The sequence below is a fragment of the Myotis myotis genome, unplaced genomic scaffold, assembly GCF_014108235.1.
Source record: "Myotis myotis isolate mMyoMyo1 unplaced genomic scaffold, mMyoMyo1.p scaffold_m19_p_2, whole genome shotgun sequence".
Taxonomy (NCBI): domain Eukaryota; kingdom Metazoa; phylum Chordata; class Mammalia; order Chiroptera; family Vespertilionidae; genus Myotis; species Myotis myotis.
The window spans coordinates 23,052,679-23,067,499 of NW_023416324.1; the positions used below are offsets into that span (position 1 = coordinate 23,052,679).

The following is a 14,821-nucleotide window of genomic DNA, read 5'->3' on the forward strand; positions in this document are numbered from 1 at the left end:
GATTTTGACAGGTTGCGTTATGTGACTTGTGCTATGTGAGTGCTACACAGTGTGACAATTGTACCACGGTGCTGTCCGTGGCTCCGTGGCCAAGACCCTCGCTCCTCCCTTCTCACCTCATGTGTCCCGTGTCATCATTCCAGCAGTTCCAGAAATCCCATCTCTCCCCAAAAGTCTCCCCAGCCTAACCTTGGGAAGGGGGTTCCTACTGTCCTGGCCAGGAGGGATGTGGTGGGAAGCAGGCTTGGCTGCCAGCGGCTGATGAAAGGCCAGGAATGGGAGGGGGAGGGGGAGGGGGAGGGAGAGGGAGAGGGGCCGCACATCACAAGGGCAGAAGTGATGCTGGAAAACCTGAGCTGTTTTCCAGGGCATGGCAAGAGCTGCAGAGTGGCTCCTGGCCTTCAAAGGCTTGTTAGACCATTAGAGAGACAAGGGCTGGGCTGAGCAGGCAGGCAGCCCCAGGCTGGCAGGTGGCAAAGGGCTTGGAGGCAGGACAATCTCATCCCACCATCTTTCCCTTTGGTCTCTCTCGGTGTGGGAGGAGGGAGCGAAGGGAGTGGGGTGGGGGAAAGGTTTTCAAAGAAGTCCCAGGAGAAAAAAAGGCTGAAACACCAAATTCTTGGATCTCAAATTGCCTCTCCAGAGAAGTCTCTCTTCGTGCCTTGTTAGGGTTTAGAGAAAAAATAAGCAGGGCAGAGGCTGGGCTGGGGTCTGGTGGGAGGGGCCAGAGGGCCCAGCTGTGAAGGGGAGGGGGAGCTGGGGCCCAGGCAGAGGACGGATGTCCAGGTGGCCAGAGATGTGGGTCACAGATAAAACATTTGGGGACCCGAGTTCACTTATTGCTGGGATGACCTTGGCGAGTATGAGCCTTTCTGAGCCTCAGATGTCTTCTCTTCCTGGGAGGCTGTGAGAAGTAACTAATATAATGGCTGTAACGGACAGAGCACGGTGCTTGGCAAACACTAGATGCTCGGTAAACACGGAGCTCAACGCGTCCCTTGTTATCTCCTCCATCGACCACAAGGATGTCCTAGCATCTTCCATTTGAACAACCAAATGTGCAAGGTGTTGCTAGTGTGTCTTACAGACAGGTGGGTATGCATGTTTCTGCATGAGTGCATGTGTGTGCATCTGTGTGGTACTGTTTCCCCTGCTGTTGTGGGTTAAATGGACACAGTCCTATTTTTCAAGTGTCAAACCGCCTGCACAGCCACCCAATGCACCTGGGTCTGCAGGACTGGGTGCCTGGCCCAGATGATTCAGCTCTGAGCAGTGAGTTCGCCTCTCTAAGCCTGCTCAAGGGCCTGGGGTGCAAGAGCTGCTTCTCAGAGTCATACACACAGAGCAGGGTAAGGACGGGGGATTCAAGCTTGGGGGCCGTGGCATATTCCCCGAGGGTCATAAAGGGATCTGAGCTTTAGAGGACGAGAGAGGAGCATGCATTAGCAGTGGATGAGTGGAGACGTGCCTGGCTCCCTAAACCTCCAACCTCGGGCCAGAGCTCTGGCCATGGCATTGCCCTTACCTGGCGATGACAAAGAGGACACAGCTGACACCCAGGTAGGCGAGCAGCACATACATCCAGATGTCAGGGGACAGGGGGTTGAGGAAGGAGAAGACACTGGGGTTGGTGCCGTTGGGCTTGCGATAGAGGATGCTGACACCGAGCGTCATGAAGGGCTTGGAGAAGTCAATGGCCTTCTCGCGCACATGGGTGATGGTCAGGGGGGCCACGGCCAGGTCCGCCTTCTGCAATGAGAGAGAGAGAGACAGACAGACTGAGTAACGCCTCTGACTGACAGTGGATAGAATGCTCCTTGGAGTGGAGTCAGTTGCCTGAGTCCTGGATTACTTAACCACTCTTTAGTGTCAATGTTTGCGAACCCTTCTGCTGGGCCAGGCCATTCTCAGGGTGCTGGGGAGACAATGATAAACTTAACCCTGTTCTCCGAGAGCTCATGACCTTCAGGAAAAGGACAGCGGCATAAACGTGCAGAGAATGGAGCCCTATTAAAGCAATAACCATGTGCTCTAGTCTAAAAACGGTGCTTTGTCAAATAAATACAGTTCATAACCTAAAAACATTTAAAGATCACTCATGTTCTTTATTTGTGACTTTCAAACATCATGAAGAGGACACGAAATCCACAACAACCCTTATCTAAATGTTTTCCTCTCCTATCCACTCTTTTTCTTTTGGTTAATTCTCACCCAAGGATATTTTATCCACTGATTTTTAGGGAGAGTGAAGGGAAGGGAGGGAGGGAGGGAGGGTTGAAGCAGGAGAGAGAGGGAAACATTGATGTGAAAGAGACACATTGATTGGTTCCCTCTGGCACATGCCCTGACTGGGGCCGGGGATTGAACTTGCAACACAGGTACATGCCTTAGATGGGGAATTGAACCCACGACCCTTTGGTGTGCGGACTGATGCTCCAACCACTGAGCACCAATGGCCAAGGTTCCTATCCACTTCTTGATTGCTTCACAACACTCTAGATATTCTATATATCCTAAAAGTCCCCCAAACCAGTTAGGCAAAAACAGGACCTTCTTTGGAGGGGGAAGGTAGGGAGCAAAATAAACAGGCAAATCCAGAGCCCCCTTTAATTAGGGAGTGGAGGGATGAGAGCAGAGAAAGAAAGGAGGGGGGGAGGGGAGGCTAGAAATGCTCAGATATTGATAAATCTTAGCCCATCACAATTTTATTGAAGGAAATAATTAAAGTTCTATTTTTGGGGTCTGAGCTTTTCCTAATTAAAAGTCTATAATCCTTTATTCTTTTCTGTCCAGCCTTACCCCACTGCTCTATTTCTAAATGAGGCCCCATTTAATTGCTTCCTGTTGACCACATCTATGCTTTGCACACACTGTGCCTTGTCAAGAAGGCCCTCTCCTGTGGCCTTTTACCACTTTCCATATTCCTTTGCACATGTGCCCTCTTCCAAGAAGCCCTCCCTGATAGCCTCCAATTCTAAACTCCCACAATTTTGCTCGGTCCTGTGGTAAGATCCTAGCCTACTCAGTTTGAATAGCAGGATGTGTGGCCATGTGACTTTTTGTCTTATCTGCTTATTTACCTGTGAGTTTCTAAGCACAGTTGGAACTGTAGCTGATACACTTTTTCCATTTCTCAATTTTTAATCCCCATCTCAGCCTCTGTACTATTTGTTAATTAATAATGTTTCCCTCTGAGGGGTTACTCCTTAGGTTTCTGTGGATATTTACACATTAGAATGTGAACCAACTTATCACTTTCCTTCCTCTGATGGGGCAGGACAGAAAGGGAGGCTGGGGTCCTAAAGACCAGCACTAAAGACCCTTTTGCTAAGCTGACAGGAGGCTACCTCTGAGACTCCGTCCCAAGGCAATGCCCCTAGGCAGCTAACCACTGGCTTGGTTCAGCTTCATCCATTCATCCATCCATCCATTATTTATAAGATCCACCAAGCATTGGGGAATACAGGCAGAGAGGGAAGTGGACCTAATCAAATTGTTTACTAAAAGGCAGCTGTTAACACTATCTCTGACTTCACTAATCCTAGAATAGAAACCAGGAACCAAGTTGAAATCAGACTTCAAAGAGGGGAGGACTGATATGGGTGGAATCCCAGCTTCTAAATGGCTTTGCAAATGTCCTAGACTGGTGAACGCTTCATGATGTTGCTTACCCCAGTATTTCTCCTTCTAACAGCACCCCCACACCCAACTATTGACACTTGGAGCACAAGGATTCAATGAACCTCAGAACCTGGGAAAGCTAGGGAGGAGGAGCCTATTACAAAGGATTGTTTACACGGGACATTCCTTTTGTACATTTCTGAGTGTGTGGGCTGGAACTTGCTTAGGCAGAGATAAGAACAGGCACCCCAGTTCCCTGGAGCCCTCTCAGTTCAGGAAAACAACAAATGAGAGAACTGTCTGGGATGGTGCAGAGGGACTGATAGGTATTTGCTCAAGACCTACTGTGCACCAGCCTGGCATGCAGAGGTGAGCAAGAGACCCAGCCCCTGCTCTCATGGAGCTCCTGGTAGAGGGAGACCCTTTTGGGGGATGAGGGTAGGTCTCTGAGTAGGGTGGGAATGGGGCCTGGCACCCTAGAGAGTCTCTTTCAATCTTGAAGTTCTAGGATCCTCTATAATGTTGGCATAACAGGGTTGAAATGGGCTTTTGATTCTCAAAGTTGGCCTCCCCGAGACTTTTCCCTTCAAAACACAATGCTTTTGGGGAGGCTCTGTTATGAACCCAAAGTCATCATCATTGTTCAGAATGCATTTGGAACTGGTCTCTGGGACTGGCCTCTGGGGCTTGGAGTGGATTCTTGGGAAGAACTTCAAGGTCAATGGAGGCAAATGTTCCTTTGGCTTTTGGCGGCAAGTTGAATGAGAGCATTAGTTACTGAGGGGATCAAGGTGTTTGCAGCCAGGGCTTGTTCCATCTATTAGAAAATTTTCAGGATTGACAAGGAAGCCAATCATAGGGCCACAGGCCCCCTTTCTTCCTCAAGAACCAATCAGAATGTCCCCACCAGCCTTTCTCCTTTCTGCTATAATGGGGTTAAGGAGCGGGGACATCTTTGGTATTCTTTGCCTACAGCAGCAAGACAACTGATCAACCTGACCTCCTTCATGGGGAATTCTAATGTGTGTTCTCCTTTGGGCTTCAAGAAGGCCGGTGTTCTCCACTTCAATTTTGTTTATGGCGAGAAACACTACATTTCACCATCTGTGCTTTTCCCCTGGAAAAGGCATTATTTTGTTCAAGTTCTCCTGAAAGAGCAGAGAAGATGTCAAGCCTTTGCCGTTTCAGTTCATTACGCAGAATGAAAGGCCCAATCTTGGCAGGTTCCTCCCACTCATGCAAGTTTTCTTTGAGGATGATTCATGAACCCATAGGATGTCAGAGCTGGACAGGAGAACTTCGAGAATATCTACTCCAACCCCAAATTTTTTATGGAGGGGAAACTAAGGCTCAAAGAAGGTCCAAGGTCTTTGCTTTCATATTTATAGTAATCACATCCTTGAATAACCTTCAAACCTCTGACTTTTCAACACATTCATTGGTCCTAAGGGTGATTTGTTGACCCCTCCTGCCTGTGTCTCTCTCACTTGACCATGTTCCTCAGAAGTGGGATCCTGCTGTGTATTCACAGCACCTGGCATGAGACCTAACTTAATAAATTTATTGAATAAGTGAATAACTTGATCAATGGGAACACCGGAGGTTTAGGAGCTCAGCACACGGCCTGCCACATGGCAGTTTTCGGGGGTGGGGACACTGAATCACAGGTGGTGTCTGCTGATGACCCACCAGCCAGTCACCACACTTACCCATCAGCACTGTAGCCACTGACAACTTCGGAACAGCCCATATATATCTAAAGAGATGGGTACAGGTGCTAGAAAATTCCTAAGTGTTGACCGAGGGGTCATTGCCTGCGCTTCACACACAAACCTCCTGGTTGCCTGATGGTGAGAAATGAAGCCTGTGTCTTTCCCAGGCCTCGGAGAATGGCTGATTCCTGAGTCCTGGCAGGAGGTCAGCGTGTTCCATTGATTCAGTTACTCCCGCATCTCTAGTCACCGTCCAGGTCTGGCATGGCATGGGTGCTTGGAACAGACCTTCCAGCTGTGACTAACCTCACACAGGTACAAGCTGACAGCATCTCACCTCCTGCCACCTGGGCCCTTCTTGCCCCCATGACTTCCCAGGGACACTGCTGTAGGGTCCCGATTGGCTCCCACGCCTCCATGCCAAGCCCAGAAATGCATGGGAGTCAGGAGTCAGTTAATAAGCCTGTTCCCCTCACTCCAAGAGATGGTCCTGAGACACATTTTGCAAGGCTTTTCTGGGGCGCAGACTTGTGGATCTAGCCATTAGTTGTACTCAGTGGCAATGGCTCAGTAATGTGTCCTCCTATTGGCTTCCCCTCCCTCCTGCTCCACTTTCCTGCCTGTCACTCTGCCCGCATCACACCCTGTTACTAAGCAGTGGCATCTGAGCCTATGCCTCAAGCTCTGCCCTCCAGGAGCCCAGGCTGAGACTTTGCTCCAGGAAGTTTTGTGGAATGAATGAAGGGACAGATGAGCCTCAGGAGTATAAGCGTGGTCCGGGGGCTCTCTCTGACCTCAGTTTCCCTCCAATACCTCCTTCACCCCTGAAGCTCTATTGCTACCTTCCACCTTGTCTTTTCTTGAACTTGGTTGTCTGAACCTTCACCCCTGCCAGGCTCTTTTCAGGCCTTTCCCAGGCTGGTCTCTAGCAGCTGACAGTTCTGTGGTGAACCTCAATGCGGCCAAGTCCTTCCTGAATTCCTCACCTGCTTACTGGTCATCCTCAGGCAGATACTGAGCTTCTCCAGAGCTCTGATCAATCTGGCTGCCAATAAGAGTCCACCTTTGCAGTCCATCCATATTCCCTACCTTCAAATGCCCTGTCCCGTTCAGGATTCTGACCTGCCCCAGCTGAGCTCCCAGCATGCCTTGCTTCAAAGTGCATTGCCCCAGCCTGAAGGAGGTGGCTTGGCAGAGCCTTTCCTGGCCACACAAACAGGGGTTTGAGAACCCTTCCGACACCAATGCATGCAGGCCAGGACTTGGATCCGGTTCCTGGTTCCTGGTTTCAAGGTAGAAGACATAATAATGGGTGATGGGGTCATGGCCTGACACCAGTGAGGATGATGATGATGAGAGAGAGAGAGAGAGAGAGAGAGAGCGAGATGGAGTGATGGATGGGGTGATCGCACTTGTTGTTCCCATAGTTGGAGGTGACTTGGGGGAAGGTGAGTGTGTTGGGGGGGGGCACTCTCCAGGTCCCCCATCTTCCTCCACAACCCTGGCTCCTGGGAGGCCATGTGACATGGGACAGAGGTGAGCAGGGTGTCAGGGAAGGACTTCTTAAGTCCTGCTGGTCGGAGGCTCCACCCAGGGCCTCCAAATGGGCCTCTGGGGCAGATCCTTGCAAAGTTAGCATTCATCATTTTTACGTCTACGATCAGATCCCTAATAAGAAAGTAATAATATTGCCGAGCCTTTACCACGTTTTCTATGAGCTAGTGAGAAGACTAATTATCTGACGACACTAATAAATGGTTATGGTGATATTAAAATTGGCACCAAGCTAGGATTAATGGACTCATCAGTTGTAGGGACTCTGGTTTAACAAGGTCACCTGCATGTCCCATCAGAGCCTATGGCCTCCATGGAGACGGGGCTGCCCGGGGGCCATGGATGAGGCCTCCTTCTTTCTCTAGCCAAGGGTCAACTTGGGAAGGTCTGGCTGCTGCGGGATTTTCTGACCCACCCGCTTGCAAACAGCTCTTCAGAGCTCTCTGACTGCTGGAGATTGTGGTGACAAGACCGGCCTCTGCCCTGCTCGATTCCGCAAGTGGCTTCCCCTCCACGTGATCTGTCTTCCTCCCCTGCCCAGCTCACCTCTGCAAACAGCAGGCTCGGAACTGAAAGCCCCCCACGCCACAGCCCTGCTCACAAGTGTACGGGGCTCCATAATGGAGATGCCTCTGGGCCCTGCTGACTAATTTCCATAATAATTACAGTTATTACTAACAAGGGTGACAACACCACACCCTTCCGTTTAGATTGAATTCCACAACCTGGGAGCTGCTTCCCTGGCAGTTGTCTCTGAGGAGCAGCACAACCAGCTGGGAAGAAGGCAGGGCAGGTAAGGTTACTCTCAGTGAGTTAGGTCATGAGCTCAGGGAGATCATGGGACTTCCTGAAGCCCCCTCCCCAGCCTCAGTAAAAAAATAAAAAAAATAAGAGCAAGTACTGACACAGTGCCAACTATGTGTGAACTTAGTCCTCACAGCAGCCTTCTGGCAGGAGGTTCTATTATTATCACTCCCATTGTACAGAGGAGGAAACTGAGGCACAGAGAGGTTAAGGAACTTGTCCAGGAACACCCAGTGGAGTTCATGTTCTCTACCATTAGCCGCTCCCATCAGCCTTCCCTGGGGGTTACTTCCTGGGGCCCAGGAAACGGTCACGCTCTGCCGGAGCCTTCTTGCTCTGAGCTCCAGACCCCCCCCCCCCATCCCCCTCCCCTGCTCCAACCTCCAAGGTCCCCATGTGGCAGCCCCTCCAACAGGGGCAGGAAGACTAATGAGGCCCTGCTGCTGCCTGCCCTGCCCTGAGAGGCAGAGTGAGAATAATCCCTTTGGCTGGTACTTTTCACGTTGCAAAGACCAACTGCATGAGCCTCCCTCTGCCCCAGCTCTTTGCAGAGGTCAGAGCACAGGGCTTCGGAAGTGGAGGGCCTCCAATGACGGGTTACCGTGGGGCCTTCACCTCCCTCTGCCTCAGCTTCCCTGTCTGTACCAGGGGTGGTGGCAACAGTCCCTACCTCACTGCCATGTCAGGATAAAGGAGAGAAGGAACATAAGGGGTTTAGTACAGATCAGGTTCTTGCCTTCCTTAGCAGGCCTTTGATCAAGAATGCTTCTGGAGAGTGGAGGGCCCTGAGCTGGAAGGCAGGTAATGTATGTGCCAGGTGAGCCTGTATAAGTGGTGCCTCATTTATTGCCGCAACAACTGTAGGAGTTACGGTAGTTGCTGATTACTCCCTTTTAGAAGTGAAGAAATTGAGGCTCAGTGATGTTGATGAACTTACCTGTTGCTCATCTATCAACTGGTAAAGCCAGGACTTGAACCTTGGCCCAGCGGTCCACAGCCTGGGCTCCTAACCATGGTGATGTGTGTGCTGAGGGCTGGCTGTGGGCAGGCCCTGCACCTAGTACTCCATGCCCTGTATCAACAATTCTATGAGGAGGGAGGATTACACCCATTGACAGAGAAGGAAGCCACTGGAGAAGTCCAGTGACATTCCTGTTTACATAGCCAACGAATGAGGAAACGGGATTTGAACCCAGGGCCTCCTGACTCCCCTGACTGTGGTGCCCCTAGAATGGATTTTCTTCATCTTCCCCCCAGTGTCCCAGAAATCCAGTGCCCTCCCACCACCTGCTCACTTCTCTCTCAAAAGTTCTGTCTGTTGCTGCTGCTCCTTGTTCCCCTGGGTCCTCTCCCATCTCAGACTGAGTATGAATCTGACTCCTTGGTACCTCCCAGCTGAGCCTTGCTTATCCCTTCATCCCAGTCCTTGGCTCCCTGGACCACCCGTCTGCCCACTGGACCCAAAATCACTCAGGACAGTGAAGGATCTGTCTCGGCATCCCAGGGTTTGGGGAGGTGCTCTGCATGCCAGCTCACCCACATGGCTGGGACATCCTTTGGTAGCTCTTAAAGGAACAGAAAGCAGCTCATCAAAGACTCTGGTGGGAATGGCTCTGAGTGGGATGGGCCGGTGTGTGTGTGTGTGCTTACATGGAGGGGAGTATCTGGGAGTTGGGAGCATGAACAAGGCAGGCCAGAGGGAGCTCCTCACTCCTCCCTCCCCACAGCCTGTGACTCCATTTCTCCTGCCCCCAGGGCCCTTGTCTGCCAGATGCCCCCCCTCCCCCCCTGATGTGCCAATGGGACTTGGCCAAGCCTTCCAGGAGGTCCTCAGCCCCACTTACATGGTCAATGAGCTCCTTGATCATGCCGTTCCACTGGCCCTTGTCGTCCTGCGCCCCGTATTTGCCGTCCTCCACCAGCCGGATCTCGTAGGAGAAGCCCAGGATGTGGGCCAGTTCCTTGAGCAGGTCAATGCAGTAGCCCTCGAACCGGTCATTCCCAAACAGGGTCCTGTCAGACTTCCGGAACATGACAAAGGGCTCCTCCTGCAGGGCAGACAGGAGAGGAGCTGAGGAAGGCTGAGTGGGTTGGGGGAGGCCGGCTGCTGGGGCTAGAGAGCTTGGGCTGAAACCTCTGCTCCTGTCTTTTAAAAAATTCCTCTGGGCGGCTTAGATGGAAGCCTGCTAAGTCAGGGAGGAAAAGCACATTGCCTGAGAGCCGACGTTGTGCCTCCCGGATGGCCACCTACGGGTATCCCTGGCAAGACGAGGGGGCTCAGGTGGTATTTACTGATTAACTGTCCAATGGTTGCAGAGCTAGGAAGCAGTGGACTAGGTATTTGAACTCCAAACCGTCTGGTTGTGAGCCACACGCTCTGTCTCCTGCACCCTCAACACAGGCCAGTGGTTCTGAGTGTGGTCCCCAGACCAGCAGCATCACCATCACCTGGGAGCTTCTCAGAATTACACATTCTCAGGCCCCACCCAGACCACTGACCCAGACACTCGGGGTGGGGCCGAGGCTGGCGACCTGTGTTGTAAGAAGCCCTCCGGGGATTCTGATGCTGGCTCAAGTGTGCACACTGCTGTCATCAGGCATCTCCCCTGCCGTCTCTCCCAGCTCCCATTTAAAAGATTAGATCTACATGCTCCCTGATACCGCTCTCTTTCCAAGGATCTCAGTCCCCAGAGTCCGGATCTGCCAGGTGAGTGACTCCTGATAACCGCGATAGCTTGCACTTGTTTGTTGACGTGTGGGGCACTCGTAAATCAGCAAATGAGACAGTGTTGGCGGAGGGCCTAGGAGGGGGCCGAGCAGAGCAGGAGGCTCAAAAGGCAGTAGCTGATATTGCCTCATTTAACCTTGATTTCAGCCTTCTAGGGGTCGGTACTCACAATCCCGTTTTATAGGTGCAGAAGGTGAACTCACTAGGATGAGTGACAGGTGAGCTCAGCCGTCCTCTAGAGAGAGGCTGAACTCAGGTTGGTGCAACCGCCGAGCCTGAGCTCTTAGCCACCGCATCGTGTCAGAGGCCCTGAGTCCCAAGGGGTCTCTCCCTGGAGGGCAGGGGTCCTCGGAAGGTAGCGATGGGGCCAGAGCACAGGTGACAGCTGTCCCATGTCAGGCTCCCTCCCTCCCTGGTGATGGGGCATCAGTGAAGGGCTTTGAACAGGGCATGGCTCTGGTTTCTCACTTAGAAACAGCCCCCTGGCAGCCCTGCCAAGAATAACAGGGAGAAGAGGCAGGGAAAATAGTGGGAAGTAGCTGTTGGCCTCGTCCAGTCTGAGAGACACAGAGTGGGGAACTGTGGGATCCGACGTGTCGGAACCCAGGACCATACAGTGTCCCAGAGTCCAGTCTTCCATGCAAGTTTGTTTCTGCTGGTCCCACCTGCCCAGCTTCACTTACACATCTCCATCCGGCATCTGTGGTGAATGAGTTGAACGCTTAGCAAACTCAACATGTCTCGGCCTTCCTGCTGTACATACACCAAGCACTAATTTCAACTCTTTCTCACAGGCTGTTTGATTTAAGCCTCGCAAACTTACGAGGTAGATGACAGTGTCCCCATTTGATAGATAAGGAAACTGAGGCCCAGAGAAGGTCAATAAGTTGCCCAAGGTTGCCCAGGAGTTGAACTGAAGTCTGACGGAATTCTGTTCCAATCTTCCAGCTTCTTTCTAGGCCTTAACCTTCTCCAAAGCCATCTCAGCACCCCCAAATGTCGGAGTGCCCCAAACCTTCAGCAGATGGGTGATATTCCTCACTAGCCCACTAGCTGAAAGAATGCATGTGTATTGAAAAATCTTATGAACACAAGCCCACAAGAAGGACACACACGTGATACAAAGGTATCTCATCATTCTCTCAACTGGTGTGGCCATGCCTCTGACATGTGGGCCTCTGGAGTGGGGTCAGCAATGAAAGGCTCAAGCAAAGACCCTCATCGGAGGCCCTTGAGTGCAGAAACCCACCAGCAACCTCTTGCCAGGCTCCGCTGTTACAGGTGGGCTTGATCCTCTGGCCCTGGGTCCCCGGCCACACTGCCTTTCAAAATCCCACCCCACCCCATGACTGATTTACTCTAGATTTCAACAGTCCTTCGGGATGCTTCAGAGAAAGAGCTGGGGAGTGTCTGAGTCCCCAAAGGATTCTGAGAAAACTACTTCTCAGTCTAATCGGGTGGAAGCTGGGTCCTTTGGCAAGGCGCCACGCTCAACCTCAGTGCTGCCTGTCCCCACCCTCCAAGCAAGTGGGCAGATCACAAGATTGGAGAACGGAATCCAGGGATGTGGAGAAGGTGCAGGTATGGGAGAAGGTGCTGGGGCTACCTGGAGGAAAGGCGACTTTGGCTAGTGCACACGTCACCTTTTGTGCTAATTAGTCTCAGGGAAGGTGCTGCCTGGAACCCTGGCATGGGGGTGGGGCCGGTTTCAGGCCCAACTTAGCCTTCTGGTCAGATGCTCTTGTGCAGTGAACAAACTGGCCCACGTACCTGGTGGCCCTATTGTTGGCCCCAGAAAATAACTGGAGAGAAAGTGCCATCTTTCCCAGGGGGTCACCAACCACACTAGATTCCCAGGCACTATGCACCTCCTTCTGTAAAATGGGGATAACAGTAGAACCTACTGTACAGGGTTGTAATGAGGATTAAAGGAGTCAAACTATGAAAAGCACTTAGGACAGTGCCTGGCAAACGGAAGTTGCCATTATTATTATTATCTATAATAATAAAAGCATAATATGCTAATTAACCAAGCAGCCGAACGTCCTTCTGGACGACCTTCCAGATGAAGCCAGGGCTGCGAGGGCCAAGGCAAGCCTCCACGGCTGTGAGAGTCAAGCCTCTTGCACAAATTTTGTGCATCTGGCCTCTAGTTGTTAATATAATTATTATCTTCTTTCTGTGTACTGGGTGGCCTGTTACCACAGTGACCTTTCTAGCCTAGAGACCATGCCCAATGTCACCAAAGGTTAAAAATCGTAGCTGGCAGCGGAAATCCATTTTGGGAAAAGCCCCAGGTAGCTCACTTCCTGACCCTCTCTCCATGCCCGCCCTTCCTGGCTCTATCCTCTAAAATTAGCACTTCATTTGTGAAGCCACCACAGCCCCCAATCTATACATCTCCATATAAATACGCTGCCTTCGGAGCAGCTGTAAAATGCCATTAATTTTGGGAAGTGCTTTGCGGATGGCATACATATTTAACAGCCAAAGCCCAGAGCATTAAAATGGTGCTCGCCTTGGTAATGTGTCTCTAGACCTCAACATTTCCTAGGGGGTAATTCTGAACTCCGCCAACTACTTATTCATGGACTATTTCACAATTTATTACTGCAAATGTCCAGACAGCCAATTCACAAGCTCTCTGGGCTGCTAATCGATTGCTCGGTGAAGGTGCCCTCAATTTCATAACTTCACGCTCTCCTATTGCTTTGGGAGCACGGCTAAAGGAGCAGGGGTAATATTTCTCTTCAACAAGTCACAGGAAACAGAGGTCCAGAAAAGTAACCTTTCTGACTTTTCGTTGCCAGGGCTCTTAGTCTAGTTTGTCTCCGATCACTTATACCGACGTGAGAGCCGGGCCCCGTGCTAAGCTTCTCCCGGAGACAGGACCTGTGGAGTTAGAAGAGGGGCCTTTGGGGGAGGATCCAGGGGTCAACTGCCTAACAAGTATGTTCCCATTCTCCTTTCTGACTTAGGTGCTATCCACACACATGTACATACACTGCCCACACAGAATGTGCACAGATGTGCACACCATGCCATTGGCACAAACACACCACATTCTTGAATATTCTGTCTGCCTAGCCCTGCTCGGACAAAGAGGCCAAGGACCCTGGACCCAAGGCCTTGGTTCTGCCCGTTAAAACCAGGACAGAGTACTGGGTGTCCTGCCCTTGCTGCAGGGGGCGGGGGGGGGGGGGGGGCGGTGGTGGTGGTGGTGGTGCTGGAGTGGTCCCTGGCCTGGGATGGCTCTCCCAGCCCACATCCCGGCCTTCCTCCTCTCCAGCTGCTGGAGACCACGGTCCGCCTGCCTGGCCACTGAGTCTATGTGGGTCACGATGTGCACACGGCACACATACACCCGTAACCAGACACCCATATCCAGACACCCGTGCATACGGTCCCACACCCACACACGTGCTGATGTGCATACTGACACGGCTGCTCACTTCAGCAGCCAAAAGAACACTGAACCTTCAAAAGCAGGGCCCCGGGAATGAGTTGGGCGTGTTTTCGCAGTGTGTGAGCTGAGGTTTGGGTGGATGAATTTTTCATGAATTCATGGAAGAGCTGAACCAGGACAGAGGCAGGGGCTGGGCAGGGAGCGGGCGGGAGGGCAGGCTTCCAGGCTCCTGCTGCAGCTGCTTTGGCCTCAGGAATGAGGAAGGCTGCCTGTAGCAAGGAGGGACCAGAGAGGGTGGGGTCAGGGTTCTGCCCGTTTGTGTCCAGGCTAAGGTGTCCCTAGCAACTAATCCTGGGCTCTCGGATAGGGAGAAGGTAGCACACACAGAGATGCTGCCTTCAGCCACATCAAGATTCTAGAGGTCTCAGGGCCAGCCCTGTTCGTGAGGGGCAAACAGTCGATCTTCCTGTACTCTTGCTTTTACCTTCCTGTCACTCAAAGCATTGTTGCCCTGGCAACACACTTCCAGAAGGGCAGGGGCCCAGTGCTCTCAGTGGGTGATGCTGGCCCTGCTTTCAGGCTGCCAAAGCACAGGGCTGGGTTTTCAGCCAGAGCAGCTAGGGCTGGGCCTCTGCCCACAACTGGCACAGCTGCCCCAAAGAGCTCAAGCCTGGGGCACCCCAGGTCGGGGACATGCGAGCCACACCGAGACTTTCTGGTACAGTCTCTGGAAGGTCTGGGCCAGCTCTAGGTCTTCAGACTAGTCCTTGTGTGGGAGTGGGCATCTCAGTCTCTTGGAAGACTCTGAGGAAGGACACCTGGGTTAGCAGCCATGTGAGAGGTCAAGGCCACGGGGCCAGGGCTAGGGAATAATCGTGGTGTCAGGGCCAGGAGCTCAGATGTTGGCCAAGGCAGAGGATGAGGTGGTGGCTGGGACCTGGAGTTTTACCTATAGGTAGGAGATTAGAGCTATGAGACTAAAACTATGAGGGCCTC

General features: G+C 52.0%; 1 protein-coding gene across 1 annotated transcript in view; it reads right to left on the minus strand.

The window, feature by feature from the left end:
* GRIK3 (glutamate ionotropic receptor kainate type subunit 3) overlaps window positions 1-14,821 on the minus strand; it is a 199,776-nt gene that overhangs the window by 26,112 nt on the left and 158,843 nt on the right. The window contains exons 10-11 of the mRNA XM_036351957.1: window positions 9,536-9,739; window positions 1,526-1,749 (exon numbers count right to left, since the gene is read on the minus strand). Coding sequence (XP_036207850.1) covers window positions 1,526-1,749; window positions 9,536-9,739 — 428 coding nt within the window. The remainder of the gene's footprint in view (window positions 1-1,525; window positions 1,750-9,535; window positions 9,740-14,821) is intronic.